Source organism: Eleutherodactylus coqui, chromosome 4, assembly GCF_035609145.1.
Source record: "Eleutherodactylus coqui strain aEleCoq1 chromosome 4, aEleCoq1.hap1, whole genome shotgun sequence".
Taxonomy (NCBI): domain Eukaryota; kingdom Metazoa; phylum Chordata; class Amphibia; order Anura; family Eleutherodactylidae; genus Eleutherodactylus; species Eleutherodactylus coqui.
The window spans coordinates 264,986,178-265,002,351 of NC_089840.1; the positions used below are offsets into that span (position 1 = coordinate 264,986,178).

The following is a 16,174-nucleotide window of genomic DNA, read 5'->3' on the forward strand; positions in this document are numbered from 1 at the left end:
GTATTATAGTAGTTATATTCTTGTACATAGGGGGCAGTATTATAGTAGTTATATTCTTGTACATAAGGAGCAGTATTATAGTAGTTATATTCTTATACATAGGGGGCAGTATTATAGTAGTTATAGTCATGTACATAGGGGACAGTATTATAGTGGTTATATTCCTGTACATAGGAGCAGTATTATAGTAGTTATATTTTTGTATATAGGGGACAGTATTATAGTAGTTATATTCTTGTACATAGGGGGCAGTATTATAGTAGTTATATTCTTGTACATAAGGAGCAGTATTATAGTAGTTATATTCTTATACATAGGGGGCTGTATTATAGTAGTTATATTCTTATACATAGGGGGCAGTATTATAGTAGTTATAGTCATGTACATAGGGGACAGTATTATAGTGGTTATATTCCTGTACATAGAAGCAGTATTATAGTAGTTATATTCTTGAACATAGGGGGCAGTATTATAGTATTTATATTATTATATATATGGCGCAGTATTATAGTAGTTATATTCCTGTACATAGGGGGCAGTATTATAGTAGTTATATTCTTGCACATAGGGGGTATTATTATAGTAGTTATATTCTTGAACATAGGGGGCAGTATTATAGTATTTATTTTATTATATATATGGGGCGGTATTGTAGTTATATTCTTGTACTGATGTCTTTGTCCATTAGAAATTATGTCTTAATCTTTAAATTTCATACTTTAAAAGGTCGATGATTTCTGTGCTACATATGTCTTTTTGGTGTTACCTTCATGAGTGTGTGAAACAGCATTCCCCGACTGATGAAGCAACCATCAGCATCCTGCTGTTGATCAAGCCAAGTCACAGCCTGTGCCAGGACGGCATCATCAATATATATGTAGGTTTTAGCCTGGTAGAAACACTTCATCACAAACGCAGTGAGCCTGTGAACATCGAGACATCCGTAAATGACAAACAGAAAGAAAATCCTTAGAGTAAAGGAAAAAAGGATGGAGAACCAGGAAAATTTTTTAAAAAGGAATATTGTAAAACCACTTGAGAAGAATAGAGAATTCTGCAGTGGATGATGTTATAAAATGTGACGTTCTTTAATTGTTGCTTCATTTGGATTCTGAACCTTTACTTTAAATTTTTAAAAACCTTAAAATTCTTGTCACCTTCCTTCAACTTCTCATTAATGGGATAGAAAGTAACAACTATTGCAAAATATAATAATGTCACAAAGCATCCATTTATGGTATACCATTCTTACTTTAAGGGTGGATTCACACAAGCGTGTTTATGGGTGTACAGTTGTGCACACAAAAGCACACTCCTATTAGAACCATTGATTCCCTATGGTGTGTTCACATGTCCGTGTTTTACAGACGTGCAAACGCACGCACCTGCAAAACATAGGACATGCGTGCACCATAGGTCTGTGGTGCACGTCAATATTCCCCAGCGGGGAGTCCCCTTGTCACTGAACACTGTGACAGCACTGTGCCAAGAGGACTTCCCACAGGGAGTAAAGAATCCCCTACCACAGCTGACACAGCTGTGGCAGAGAATCGCAATGTTCTGCCATTGCTTTCAATGGGACTGGAACTTCTGCAGTACCATTGAAAACAATGGGCTGCTGGCAAGCTGTGCAGAGATTTTCAGGGAAGGGCTTTAAAAATAAGCCCTTCCCTGAAAAATCATCCCTAGAATGTGTTAAAAATAAAAAAAAATTATACTCACCTCTCCTCAGCTGCCAGGGCTCGGGCGTGTCTAGCCTGTCTTCTATCTGCACTGCTCTAAAGCTCTTTCAGCAGGCGGGGATTTAAAATCCCTTCCTGCTGAAAGGGCTGTATCTGATTGGCTGAGCGCTCAGCCAATCACAGGCAGCTCTCAGTTGATTGCTGCCTGTGATTGGTCCCAGCACTGAGCCAATCACAGGCAGTACCTGGCCATTCATTGAATTCAATGAATGGCCAAGCACTGCCTGTGCTTATTTTTAAAGCCCTTCCCCGAAATTCCCTGCAGGGCTTGCCAGCAGCTCATTGCTTTCAATGGGACTGCAGAAGTGCCGGTCCCATTGAAAGCAATGGGAGAACATTGTGAACCTCTGCCACAGCTGTCACATTCTAATCCCCATAATGGACTTCAACTTCTGGTCATTTGTTGGCTTTCATAGCAATATTTTTCTCTTGCAGTATGTTGAATATTTGCCGGCATCCTATTAAACCCTGCCATCAGCTCCCCAACCGCTTATGAGAGTACCAGTCACTATATTTAAACTCTTCTTTATGTATAATCTGTGCAAGTTTCTCTTAAGTCTCTCTACCTGGTGCATCATCTTTGTGTTATTATTTGTCTCCTGTGTTCTGACCTGACTTGTTAGACCCTTCTCCCAGATTACCCTCTTGCTGATTCTTTTTGACCTGGTCATGCCTGAGTGACAATCCATTTCCCTGCCTTTCTGGATCCGGTAGTCCTTTTGTTATCTGACCCTGCTTGTCCTCAACTTTGTTTGTGATTAACCCTTTGTCTGATGTACTCTGAGTTTCCGGTATCAACCATGGCATATTTAGACTTTGTGTCTCTTGCTTCACCAATCAGGAGCTACTCTGGTGACGAACCCCAGGGGTTTGTAGCAGTAAAGACCATATCCCAATTAGTGGGGTTAAAGGGTGAAAACCTGTGATCTTTAAGTGCTGCTAGCTAGAGTAGCTTGTGCCGAGCCTGATCGTAGAGATATATTTGCTCAACAGACAATTCCTATACATCGTTAGTACTATGCTTTGGTAGATCCCCTAACTCTGATGGTGTTCTAGTTAAAAACATGAAAAAATGTCGAATTTGCAAAAACAAATAGACAAATATATTTTTCTTTGCTTGGGTTAGTATTTTTTTTCCATAAAAAAAAGACAAAATCAGTATTCACCAAGTACTTCCTTCATTATCGCTCATTCCGAATGCACTGTATGACCCATCATCGCGTTTGTAGGAGAGCTCTCGTTGATATCCTGGTGACAGGGGACATTAGATCAGCAGTTAATGATGTCAAAGGTATTTAGCTAATATTTCGGAACCGTAATTGAATAGGCTCAATGAAAGACGAGAAGTTTTAAGAGGCACAAATTGTACAGAATGACTTACCAGCCATTAGTTATGTTCTGATTGTTAAAATCAATTTGATCGATAAACTGATCAGATTCTTGCTAGGAGGAACATTTAGTGTATATATACACTGGTTGGCAACTTTATTAGAGCCCCGGCCACTCACGATTGGTTTTTCCCTGTATGGAGATGATCCCAGTGACCCCAGAGTGCATCATAAAATCACGTGACAAGTTTTCAGTGGATCAGTTTCAATGTGAATCCACGTTAGATGGGAAAATCTAAGTGACTTACAACAAGGCCGGGTCATTGGTGTTAGACGAGCTGAGGGTTGAGATCTTATTTGCCAAGTACATGGGGTTTTCTCATGTAAAGCAATGGAGAGTATACAGAGAACGATCAAGGAAAAACATACGACAAAAAGAAAAATAGTTGGCGAAAGGGGTTAGAGGAGGATATCAGGAATTTTACTGAGGAGCTGGAGATGCATAGTCAAGCAAATTGCAATCAAATGCAACATTGAGTGTTCCTTAGCATGCGCAGCATCCTGTAGGCTGACCCCAGATGCAGGGCATACGTTGAGGAGCTCGGAGGGTAAGGTGGACGCTTGTCACAGCGGCGCTTAGCAAGCTTCCGGAGGGACAGATGGAGCCTCAGCCAGGGCAGCCTTGGGCCTCTTCCAGACCCCCCTAAGAGTGGAATGGCCAATAAACATCGGAAAAGGTGTTGAAGTTGTCACCTGTGACGCCACGTTCTGTTATTCCCCGGAAGGACCCTCAGCGGTAAATAAATGAGCCGCAGACTTGTGTAACATACCTCAGGTCCCTGGGAACGGTCAAGGCCTGGCAAAACTTTACTTGATATGAACTTGGTACAAGGCACAATTATACAAGATGGCCGTGCACGCAAAACAGTAGACTTAAGGTCAGGAAGGAAAGCACAGGATGACACTGGTCCTGCAGGTCAAGTTATCTGACAGGTACCGCTTCTAGACGAGGGAAATCTCCAGAAGAGGATAAGGGGAGGGACACTCCACAGACACTCTTAGTTATAGTACCTCTGCACGGTGATCTAGCCCTAGTCTCTCCACTCTCACGCTCTCTCTCTCTCCCCTCCAGCTTTCACTCCTCCGTGGTTACTGGCATATAGATCCTCAGAAACCGCTCCTCCTCTTTCATTCTTCACCACATGAGAGTTGACGGTACCCCTAAGTGGCTGGCACTCTCTCTCAGAAACCCAGAAGAAAATGGAACTCTCAAACTCACTCATGCCACATGACAAGACAGAAATTGATACATGTGCAAGCATCTCCCAGGCTCATGCAAACATTAACCTCTCACTTGCTGCAGCTTTGCAATACACATAACAAATGAACAGGCAAACTGCACAGCGCATGTACATAAGACATGACATTTATGGAGGGACCAGCAACATAGACTTCTGGCAACTACACATGGATGGGCTATAACAGCAGATGTCCAGTTCCAGCACTGTTGCTGTTTAAGGGTGATTTCACACGGGCAAGTGCGATATTGTAACAAGAAACTGACAGCCCGCGTTTAAAATTGCGATTCAGAATGCGAGCATGATACGTTTTTGCTTTTAAAAAAATGCATCGCATCCATGTAATTGCAATTTTCATGCACATGAAAAAAAAATCAGAAGTGCTTCCAATAGTTTTCATTGGTAAAAAAAATTGCATCACACTCGCTCACAAATCACACAACAGGCGAGTGTGATGCAATTTTTTTTTAAGATTCTATAAGAAATAATGATCAATTCCTCATGAGGAGTCGCACAAAAATAGAACATGCAGCGGTTTTTATTTATATATATATTTTTTGTATCTCGCAGCATCAATGCATGAGAAAAAGTGCTCATGTGACTAAACGCATTGAAATCAATGTATTAATACGCGCAAGTTCCATCCATATCACTATCACTTGTGAGTCGGGACTGGTATTATCTCTCCTTAAGGAGAGCACCTAGAAGGTGTGTGGAGACACTTAGGAGGTGAGTGAGGAGACTTATAAGGCCATGCATGCTCCTCTGGGAAATATATAATATATACATGTTTGCATATATCGCTTGTGAAACTCGCCTGTGTGAATACACCATAAGAGAAAGGCAAGACTCCAGTTTGTAAAAAAAGAGGCCAAAACTTGGATCACTGAGCAGTGGAAAAACATCCAGTCAGATGAGTCCAGATTTTTATTGCACTGTGCTGATGGGAGCGTCAGAATTTGGTGCAAGCAATAGGACTGTTGAGCCCTTCCTGTCAGCTGTCATGCTCAATCTGGAGGTGGAGTAATGGTGTGGGGAAGGTGTTTTGGGCACACCATGGGTTTTCAGACACTTGTGGATGGACATTTGACAAGTAGGGTTTACCTAAGCATGGGGCCTGACCAAGTTCGTCTCTTCATGGTAACAGTAACCATATGGCAGAAGGACAATAATGATGTTGAGAAGACTGAACTTTTAAATTCCTTAGGCTGTCATGGGAGGTGGTGAGTTCTCCTTCAATGGAAGTCTTGAAGCAGAGACTGAACAGACATCTGTCTCGGATGATTTAGTGATCCTGCATTGAGCAAGGGGTTGGACCCGATGACCCTGCAGGTCCCTTCCAATTTTACCACACTTTTCAGCATCGCAGTGCACCATTCTGTAAGGGTCGTATGGTCATGCATTGATTCCAGGAATATTGACAAGTCTTCCTTGTTTTTCTGGCTTTCCCAGTTCCCAGATCTTAATACTATACAACATCTCTGGGACAAGATAGAATGGATTGATCAAAGCCTGTCAGTACTTCCATTTAATTTGCAGCAACTACAAGAAGCTTCCTGTCTGCATGGGTCAATATTCCTGCAGAACGATTTCAAGTTGAAACTGTTGTATGCCACAACGAATTCCTGCAGTTCTGAAGGCCAAAGGAAGTCCAACGTTCTACTAGATGGAGGTCGCTAATAAAGGTGCCATCCAGTGTATATTGTATAATGAAAGGTTTTTGTCATAGGAAGAGCCCCATCACCACCAAGCACCATATGTGAGAATACATATGACTCACCACTTTGCAGATAATCTACAGCTTTTTGTTTTTGAGCAGCACCCAACTGTTTTGTGGCTTGCAGATACTCCAGCACATATATGATTGGCGCCATGGTCAGCATGTTTTGCTCTCCGCAGCCGTATGGCATTTGGATGAGATTATCAAGGTTTTGCAGTGATGTCCCTAGAATGTCACCTAAGGCAAAAAGTTCACACACAATGACCTAACATTTCAACGGTTTATATTAATTGTAAGAAATTAGTATCAAAGGGATTCTGTCATCAGGTTCATGCTGCCTGAGCCACGAGCAACATGAACCCAGGACAGGGAGGCCTGTTGCCCCAGTGGGCCAGTAAAGCCCGCCTCCAAGACTCAGAGCTCAGCTCCAAGTCAAACTTCAAAGTGTATTTATTGGGAAACGCCGCAGCATTTCAGAATAAAGCACTGGTGCAACAGGCATCCCCAGGGGCGTAACTATAGAGGGTGCAGGGGATGCGGTTGCACCCGGGCCCAGGAGCCTTAGGCCCATAAGGCCTCTCTTCTCCATATAAGGAACCCAGTACTCTAAGTAAAGCATTATAGTTGGGGCCCTGTTACAAGTTTTGCATCGGGGCCCGGGAGCTTCAAGTTACGCCTCTGGGCATCCCCTATCCCAGGTTCATGTTGCTCGTGATTTGGGCAGAATAAACCTGATGACAAAATCCCTTTAACCCTTTCCAATCCACTGTCTGACGTCTAAAGACATTATGATTTAAGGCTGTACAGCTCCGATGATGGAAGACATCCGCCGGGGTTCTCTTACTGTATATTGCCAGCCGCTCTGTTGTTGGAGACTATCTAACATGTCACCTCTTGTAGTACTGGGTTTAGCCAGCATATAGCGCTGTTGTATAGAAGCAGAAAAAGAGTAAGCCCCCTAGGAAAACCAGGATACACATTCGATTGGAAAGAGTTAAGCCTTAACAGTGCAACTCCGCGTTTGAACATCCTATTATAGATAAACTCTTGAGTTTTGTCCCGTCTTATACTCTAGTCACATGAAAAGCTGCATTTGGAAGTCTTTGGGCATCCTGTTAAATTCTATGAGTGCGCATTTTCCCTGCATCCCCTGCTTGGCACACACAGAGAGTTCAATCTGTAACCTTGCACACGCCGATGTTTTTTTCTCCCACAATGGCACCTGCCCAGTGCTTTAATTGGCCCCTAATCCATACTCATGTCGCTGGTGACGCATTAGCCTCACCACCAATTGAAGCCAGTACTCTTACCAACAGAATGTTGAGTCTGATGGGTTGGTGAGTGCTAGCTGCATCCCCGCCTGCATTACTGCAGGGGGTGGAGCTTAGTCCCAATGCTCACCGGGTCGTCAGAGCTGCAACAATCACTCATATCTTGAGTGGAGGAAGTAGGGAGCTCCTCCACTACCTTACAGTTTACTTAACCTTTCATACAGATTTAAAGGGGTGATCCATTTATAAACTATTGATGGCATATTGGGATAGGTCATCAGTAGTAGATTGGTGGGAGTCTGTTGCCAGAGACCTCCACCAATTAACTGTTCAACAGGGTGATGCATTTATGAACTGAGCTGATTTCTGCAGGAAGCAGACAGCTCCATTCTAACTGCAGTGGCCCAACTTGGTATTGCAGTCCAAGGTACCATTAATGTCAATGACGACGCAGCCTATAATGCCAAGCTTGACTCTACAGTAAGAACGAAGCTGTCTGCTTCTTGCAGATATCAGTTGAGTCCATGAATGCACCAGCCTAACGAACAGCTGATTGGTGAAGGTCCTGGCTAGCAGATCACTGCCAATCTACTATTGATGATTTATTCTGAGGATAGACCATAAATAATTTAAAACTGGACGACCCCTTTAGCATGTAAGCTTCATTGGATTTGGCCAGTTTATCTATTTAGTCAATAATAATTTATTATTGTTTTTCCATCCATTTTTCTTTTAGATCTCTATTGAAATATTTCTGTTCTTACCCATCACAGAGATGTATGCGCTCTCCGATTTCTGCACCCACAGTTTTGGAAGCTTAAGTGAGAATGGTTTTTCTATGCTTCTAACAGAATCTAGAAACAGAAAGAGGTCTATTTATTAAGTGCACGTCATATACTGTATATCAGAAGTCCTGTCCTCTAGTATCTATTCCATAGATTTACTGGATGAGAGTTAAATAGTAGACTGAAAGGTAAATCTACCCAAACCAAATCTACCCAGCACTTTCTGTCCAACCCCTACACCAAATCCTCCACCCTGTGCCAGTCACTGCATTATAGAATAGAATATAAACACATCACTCTCATACATAAAGCTTTCAGAGGTGTTGCACAACTCTTAATCACTTCCTGCTTGTCTGTCTACCATCCTACCCATGCTCTTCCTTTTGCTAATAACCCTACACTACGTTCATCCATAATCTAAATTTCCCACTCTTGTCCTTTCCAAAACTTCCCCTGAGCTGCACCAGTTCTCCGGAATGCACTACCCCACACAATCAGGTTAATCCGCAATAACCACAGTTTTAAGTGAGGCCTACAAACACATCTTTTTTAGGGAAGCTGATTACATCTCCTAATTTAATTCTTTTTTTTAACCCCTTTTCTATATTCCCCCTCAGAACCTGAATCCCTTCATCCCACAGTATTCTCCCCTACCAGGGCCAGATTAACCATGGTGCAAATTGAGCACTGGCACCGGGCTCCATGGCCCCCCTATGTTCAAGGGGGGCTTCCGACTGCCTACTCTTCAGCAGGCTGAGGGGGCCTCAAACACTGATTCAAAAGACAGCATTATTACTGATTGGGGCAGACAAAGCAGGCACTTTTACTGTATGAAGTGCAGAACTTACTGTGTGAGGCCTTATTACTATCTGGGGAACTATGGATTATGTGTCAATGTCAGAAATTGTAGGGAGGTTGATGAAAAAGCAAGGAGCAAAATTCTGTAAGGAGTGTCAAATTCTGTAGAGATCAGCTGTGGCTAGGAGGAGTCATTCTGATAGTCTGGGCACGGGTAGAGAGGAAATGGGAGAGTGAACAACGCCAATCAGAGATAACACCGCCTGTGGTAACTGTACTATAATCAATGTCACTATGTACAGCTTTCAAAATCCCAGTCATTGTTACAAGGCTTATATAAAGAGTCTAACATTGACTTGCAGGAAGGCTGCCTTCCAATAGGTGGTGCTGCAGAGGTATTGTTCCATCTCCCTTATTTGCATATTACCCAGAGGAGCATGAATGGCCTTATAAGTCTCCTCACTCACTCACCTTCTAAATGCTCTCCCTAAGGAGAAAAGATAGTGGTCTAAACAATTGACTATTAGCCCCTGTTTGGGCTTAACATAGGGGGGTGCCCAATAATTGACTGTTCTGTACTGTGGGCAGCCTTAATCTAGCCCGGCCCCACACCTCCTGATTCACCTCATCTGTGTATATAAAGATACTAACTAGTGAACAACACCTACAGCTTTTTTATATATTACCCTATTTGAACAGATGAGGGCTGGATTATCATACAGAAAAAACAATGCTACCTCTTGTGATACCCCTATTGCCTCATAGATGAGCGGGTCGCTCACCCCCTTGTTCAGATTCTTATTAGTTTAATGCCTGATTTTTGTCTGTTCATGTTCCCTCTGATTTGTAAAGCCTTGTGGAAGACAGTGTATTATAAATAAAGGTTATTATATTACCCAACCTTTCCATACCCCAAATCCAAAATAAATGATCTCAGTGTTACCATTCACACATAAGTACATATTTTCAGTCATTTCTTTCTTGATGCCTGGAGGCTAGAATGGGAAAAAAAAGCATAAGAAACCATGCAAATGACAGGCAAATATAGTAAATTGCAGAAATTCAAAGTTCCTCCTATTGCTACATGTGTAATGACCCAGAATGGTGTTGGTTAGTTCTGGGAAAGTAAAGTAGGAGATGTGTGTTTTTATTAATGTGCCTTTACTTATACTATATGCTGTAATGGTTTAAAGCCTTAGCTTAAAAACCATTAAGCTTAATGAGCCTTACTCAGTATTTGTCTAGCCTCTCAGCCAATAAGCTCTATGCTGCGGAGAGGACCCTGAAGTTATAAAAGTCCCTGCAACATCCTAGAAAGGCCATAAGAGAGGATGAAAAGGTATGGTGTGCATTGTGCAGATAGCTGGTCAGGGAGCAGACATTTTCCTGGTTCCAAGGATTTGAGGATAAAGGGTGCCACGTACAGGTTGCAAGATTTGTCCTAAGCTTTATGGGATTTTAGGCAGCCGTACTTCCAGCCACCACCTCTGGGTCTGGATAGTGTGAAAGTAAACTAGATTGGATGTTACCTCATCACCATCTAGATGTGCAATAAACAAGAGTTTTTCTGTTAAGCCCTCCTGCCTCCTTGGACTCTCTTCTCTGGTGGACACATGCTGCACCTCATCAGGACATCATAGCAAGTGGAAGAGACAAGCCTGTAACATGTAGTTCCCCAACTGTTCACTGTACTGTAGCCGGGTGGTAGAGAAAGATTTGCGACTGACACATTGTTGTTAGCTGTTTAATTATTTACGACCCTTGGCGACCTTGAAGGCGAGCTCCCTCTATGTTTTTCGGTTTTGCACTGCTTCTTTCAGTTGTCTGATATCCATGCAAGTATCAGCTATGGCAGTATCAGCCATCGTGTTCTTTGGTCGTCTTGTGCCACTGATCTGTCCAAGCATTATAGACTTTTCTAGTGACTCTGATTGGTATAATATTATATATAATATATATAATAGTGATTATATCAGCTTGACTAGATGTGCCGATACGGCCAGCTCTTGTAGGGCCTGCCATAGCTTGTCATAGTCGACGCAGTCAAAGGCCTTGATATAGTCGGTGAAGAACATGTAGATATTCTTTTGGTATCCTCAAGCTTTTTCCATGGTCCATCGCAGGTTTGCAATATGGTTGCAGGTCCTTGTCGGAATCCTGCCTGCGCATCAGGGAGCGCCATTCAACTACTGCTCTTAGTCTTTCCTGTATAATTTTGAGAAGGATCTTGCTTGGATGCGGAATGAGGGCTATTCTTTGGTAGTTGAAGCAATTTCTTTGGTAAAGGGAGAAGACAGATCTTTTCCAGTCCTGTGGCCATTCAAGTTGTCTGCAATGCTCATACCAGACCATTTCCTTGTCTTTTGCCACTCATTGAAAGTCGTCATTTAGTTGCCAAACTTTGCCTTTGTTGCTGGCTGCCTTTGCTGCTCTTTTATCAGCTATTTTGAAAACCAATAGCATCGTTTTTCCTGCTTCTTACAGGTGAAATGCTTACCGCCTATTTCCATAACCGTAGACTGTAGACTACCACTAACACTAACCTCCCACTATGGCACTACACACACAACGTTTAGGGAAATATGTTTATGTAACTGCAGTACTCTATAACTTACTTTGACTAGAAGTTGTCTTTGCAGTATGTCTAGCTTTCCAGTAGGGGGCACATATGGTTTCTTCCCTCCACAGAGATCATTGCTGTCTACGGCTTCAGCTTTCACAGAGATTGTCACCGTTCCTGTAATGATATAAGTCATTGGGAGATGTCTAAGCAAAAGTGATCCGAATTCTACAAATAGCTCTGGCTGTGACTCTCCTCCCCCTCCTCTATAGACTTCTATGGGTAGCATGAAACAGTTGCAAGCAAAGACCTGCCCTGACTGGCTGTTATTCACCTCAGTGTCTCTACTATTAGAGATGGACTTTACATGACAATAGGCAATGAATAGCAAGTTATAAGAGTGGGAAACCCATAGTTGGCAGCACATTTGATATATATTGATATCTTGGGTTAAGAGTGCTTCGGCTTACAAGCTTTTTGACTTGAGAGTAGGCTCTCTCCTGAATCTGTGCTCCAATTTAAGAGCCAAAACTTGGGTTACAAGCCTTAGTCTCAATGGGGCCGCTGCTGCTGGCCCCACTGAAAGCAATGGCCTGCCGGCAACTCCTGCAGTGATTTTCGGGGAAGGGCTTTAAATATAAGCCCTTCCGTGAAAATCATCCCTAGCTGTGGTAAAAAGTATATACTCACCTGTCCGCCGGGGCTCAGGCGTGTCTAGCCGCCACTTGTTCTCCCTGCATTTTTAATCCCCACCTGCTGAAAAGCTTCAGAGCAGTGCAAGGAGAACAAGTGGCAGCTGGACAAGTCTGAGCCCCGGCAGCGGCTGCTGGACAAGTCTGAGCTCCGCCAGCAGCAGACAGGTATATATATTTTTTTTTATTTTTTACTACAGCTAAAGATGATTTTCAGGGAAGGGCTTATATTTAAAACCCTTCCCTGAAAATCACTGTGGGGATGCCGGCGTCCTATTGCTTTCAATGGGGCAACGCCATCCCCATTGAAATCAGTGGGAGAGCTTCACGATCCGGAACGGATTAATGGCTTTTCCATTCATTTCAATGGGGAATATTGATTTGACTTATGAGTGTTTTGGGTTAAGAGCTCCATCATGGAACGAATTAAACTCTTAACCCAAGGCCCCACTGTATATAATAATAATATAATAATAAATCTTTATTTGTATAGCGCCAACCTATTTCGCAGCGCTTTCAATCATTTGAGTGATTTTTCAGCTCAAAATGTCATTTTGGGTAAGTAAAATGATTTGTGCTTTTTCTAGTTCCTACATTGGCTGTCACATAAGCACAACTTTGTTAAAAAAGTCAGCGACAATTTAAGCTAAAGGCAGCCGAAATCTGAATATAGCTCTGGATGTGACCAGGGCATAACATATGGTGTTAATCAAGGTCTTTAGAATATGCGTAAAGCATTATATGTTGATTATATCTACATCTAAACTATAAATAAATGTTCCATAATGAACTTACTACTCCAATAACACAACCTACGGTGATTACCTATCTTGTTGGCGGTGATATTCCAGCTGAAGGTCACTGCTTGATTGGCACAGATACAACTAGAGCTCGTACAGACCTCGCAGCCTTCCACCGAGTACTCCGGAGAGTTTAGTAGCGTTATCTGGACCTATGAGATACAGTATATGAGCTGGTGAAAAGACAGAAAGCTACTTCCTATTGAATAGAATATACAGTTAGTAATAAATGTATACACTGACTGATCGCTGCAGAGCTAGCGCATGGCATTTTGTGATCAGTAAGAGGGTACTGTTCTGTCCCACATAAACCGAAGCTACATAACAGCCCATCTTTAGGTGCTTAGTGGTTACAGCACCATCTAGCTGTGTTGAAAATGTATTACAACGTGTTTTCTATCATAAAGAGTGATGTATTATGGGTAGTTTGCAAGGCATTGTGGGAAGAAGGAACTTTCAGCCAGAACTTCCAGTCAGAGACAGACTCATCTTTGCTCTCTCCTCTTCAAAATCCACCATCTTTGTAAAAGCATATCTGGTAAGGAAACTACCCTTGTTTCTGAGACAGAATGTTATGCAGAGCTGTTCAGTAGCCAGTTGTATTGTTACTCAGGGAGTTATAGCTGTTTAGTTAGCCATGCAGCACTATGTGTAGCAGCCATTTTGCCATGTAACTTCATGTTAATGTTATGTAATGTTCCTATGCATCATACTTATGCAAATTATCTGTATTCTTATAGTTTTACCATTATCATCATTATTATCGTCATCATTGATCTGTTAACTAATAAACCTGTCAGATTAAGAAGAACAGTTTGTTTATTTGGAAGACAGAAATGGTTAAGCTGAATGTCGGACTGCACACTGTGTGAACGTGTAAGAAGACAGAACAGTAAAACAGATGCTAGTCACCAGCGATAGTGGATCAGACTAGACGGAGCCGCCATCAGCCACGCGGTCTTACGTACAAGATTGCAGCGGCCGCCATTTAGTCACGAGAAACAAGAGTGCAGCCCCAAGTAAACGCAGCACGATCTAAGCCAAGCTGAAGTCTGTTCCTACCTGGACTGAGTCTGCACAGAGACATTAAGCAGCCAGCAAACAGGCACACAATGTCCGCTAGCCAGACATCCTCTTATAAGACCAGGTCACGAGCAGGCTGCTCTAGCAGGTCTTCAATAAGAGAAATGGCTGCTCTCGCCCGCGCAGAAGCTGAGGCAGCAAAAGTAAGGTCCACCTTTGCAGCACAAGAGATGCAACTGAAGCTAAAGCAAGCAGATCAAGAAAAAGAGAGAGTCTGCCTGCAGGTGTCACTGGAAAAACTCGCCACAGAGAAAGAAGCGGCAGCGGCATTAGCCAAAGCAGAGTTCCTAGAAGCCGCAGAGTTCCCTGAATTAGAGAAACACAGCCAAGTACTCGGGTTAGACCTAGACCAAGAAGATCCAGCACAGCGCGTCTCAGAATATGTCCATCAGCATCCCAAGGCAGAAGACGGCTACGATCCAGTATATCAAACAGCGCAAATAGAGCGTCAAAGACCCGACTTTGAATCACAGTATGGTATGCGACAAAACGATGCTGACCACGACTACTGCCCTGCAAAAAGAAAGCTACAACCCTCACTCCAGCTTAAAGAGACAGCTTTTGCGTCAGAACGGTATTTAACAGACTGCCCTAAACCAGAAACTCCTAAAAGGTATGGTGATACACTTCACACGCAGCATAACAACAGCACACCGAGTAGTATTGGCGCTAACCAGGCTATCGTGGACTTCGCTAGGTTCTTTGCTAAACAAGAACTGGTTACCAAGGGACTTATAAAGTTCACCGATCGCCCAGAGAACTACAGAGCATGGTGAGCCTCCTTCCAGAACGCCATAAGGGACTTGGGTCTCTCCTGCAGTGAGGAGTTAGATCTCTTGGTAAAGTGGCTTGGAAGCGAGTCTGCTGAACACTCCAAAAGGATCAGGGACATTAACATAAACCATCCAGGCGAAGGCCTAAAGATGGTGTGGGAAAGACTTTATGGGTCAATAGAAGCTATAGAAAATGCTTTATTTAAGAGAATTGATAATTTTCCCAAAATAGTAGGTAAGAGTTACCAGAAACTCAGGGAACTTAGTGACTTGTTAACAGAGGTACAGGTTGCTCAGGCAGAAGGAGATCTGCCAGGGCTAGCATTCCTGGACACCGCCAGGGGTGTTAATCCGATTGTCCAAAAACTCCCTTATAACTTACAGGAGAAGTGGATCACGCATGGTTCTCATTACAAACAGGTTCATAATGTACCATTTCCCCCCTTTTAGGTGTTTGTAAGCTTTGTTGCTCAACAGGCAAGGATCAGAAACGATCCCAGTTTTGACTTTACATTGTCTTGTCCCACTACCCCTGGTGTCAAACCTCTTAAAACACCAGTAGCGGTCCACAAAACTAATGTTGCCTCCACAAGTTCTCCTTACAGGTCGTTTAAGCCTCATCGAGAAGAGAACAAATACGAGGACCCTACCAAACAATGCCCCCTGCACAAGAAACCACATTCTTTGCTAAAATGCAGAGCCTTCAGAGAGAAATCTTTAGAAGATCACAAAGAATTCCTGAAAGAAAACAACATCTGCTTCAGGTGCTGCACTGCAACATCACACTTCGCCAGGAACTGTAAGGTCAGATTGACATGCACTGAATGCGGTAGCACAGAGCACAACATGGCTCTTCACCCTGGACCACCCTCTCAGGTATCATCCCAAGCAGAGGAACAGGATGGAGAGCAGATAGACACAGCAATAGTCACTTCTCAGTGTACAGAGATCTGTAAAGGACTCACAGGAGGGAAGTCATGCTCCAAAATCTGCCTTGTCAGGGTTTATCCTGTCGGCCACCGAGATAAGGCGATCAAGGTATACACAATTTTAGATGACCAAAGCAACAGGTCTTTAGCTAAATCCACCTTCTTCGACGCCTTCAACATTGTAGGGCCTGGTTCTCCTTACTCCTTAAGGACGTGTGCAGGTACCGTTGAGACGGCGGGGAGGAAGGGAACTGGATACATGGTAGAGTCCATAGATGGTCAGACCTGCTTGCCCTTGCCAACCATACTGGAATGCAACCACATTCCTGACAATCGGTCTGAGATACCTACACCAGAGGTAGCAACATACCACCCTCACCTCAGACGTATAGCTC

At 43.1% G+C, this 16,174-nt stretch overlaps 1 protein-coding gene across 1 annotated transcript in view; it reads right to left on the reverse strand.

Annotated features, from left to right (window-relative positions):
- LOC136626680 (alpha-2-macroglobulin-like protein 1) overlaps positions 1 to 16,174 on the reverse strand; it is a 67,854-nt gene that overhangs the window by 13,780 nt on the left and 37,900 nt on the right. The window contains exons 8-14 of the mRNA XM_066601699.1: positions 13,020 to 13,146; positions 11,558 to 11,679; positions 9,886 to 9,937; positions 8,124 to 8,213; positions 6,149 to 6,325; positions 2,909 to 2,990; positions 767 to 923 (exon numbers count right to left, since the gene is read on the reverse strand). Coding sequence (XP_066457796.1) covers positions 767 to 923; positions 2,909 to 2,990; positions 6,149 to 6,325; positions 8,124 to 8,213; positions 9,886 to 9,937; positions 11,558 to 11,679; positions 13,020 to 13,146 — 807 coding nt within the window. The remainder of the gene's footprint in view (positions 1 to 766; positions 924 to 2,908; positions 2,991 to 6,148; positions 6,326 to 8,123; positions 8,214 to 9,885; positions 9,938 to 11,557; positions 11,680 to 13,019; positions 13,147 to 16,174) is intronic.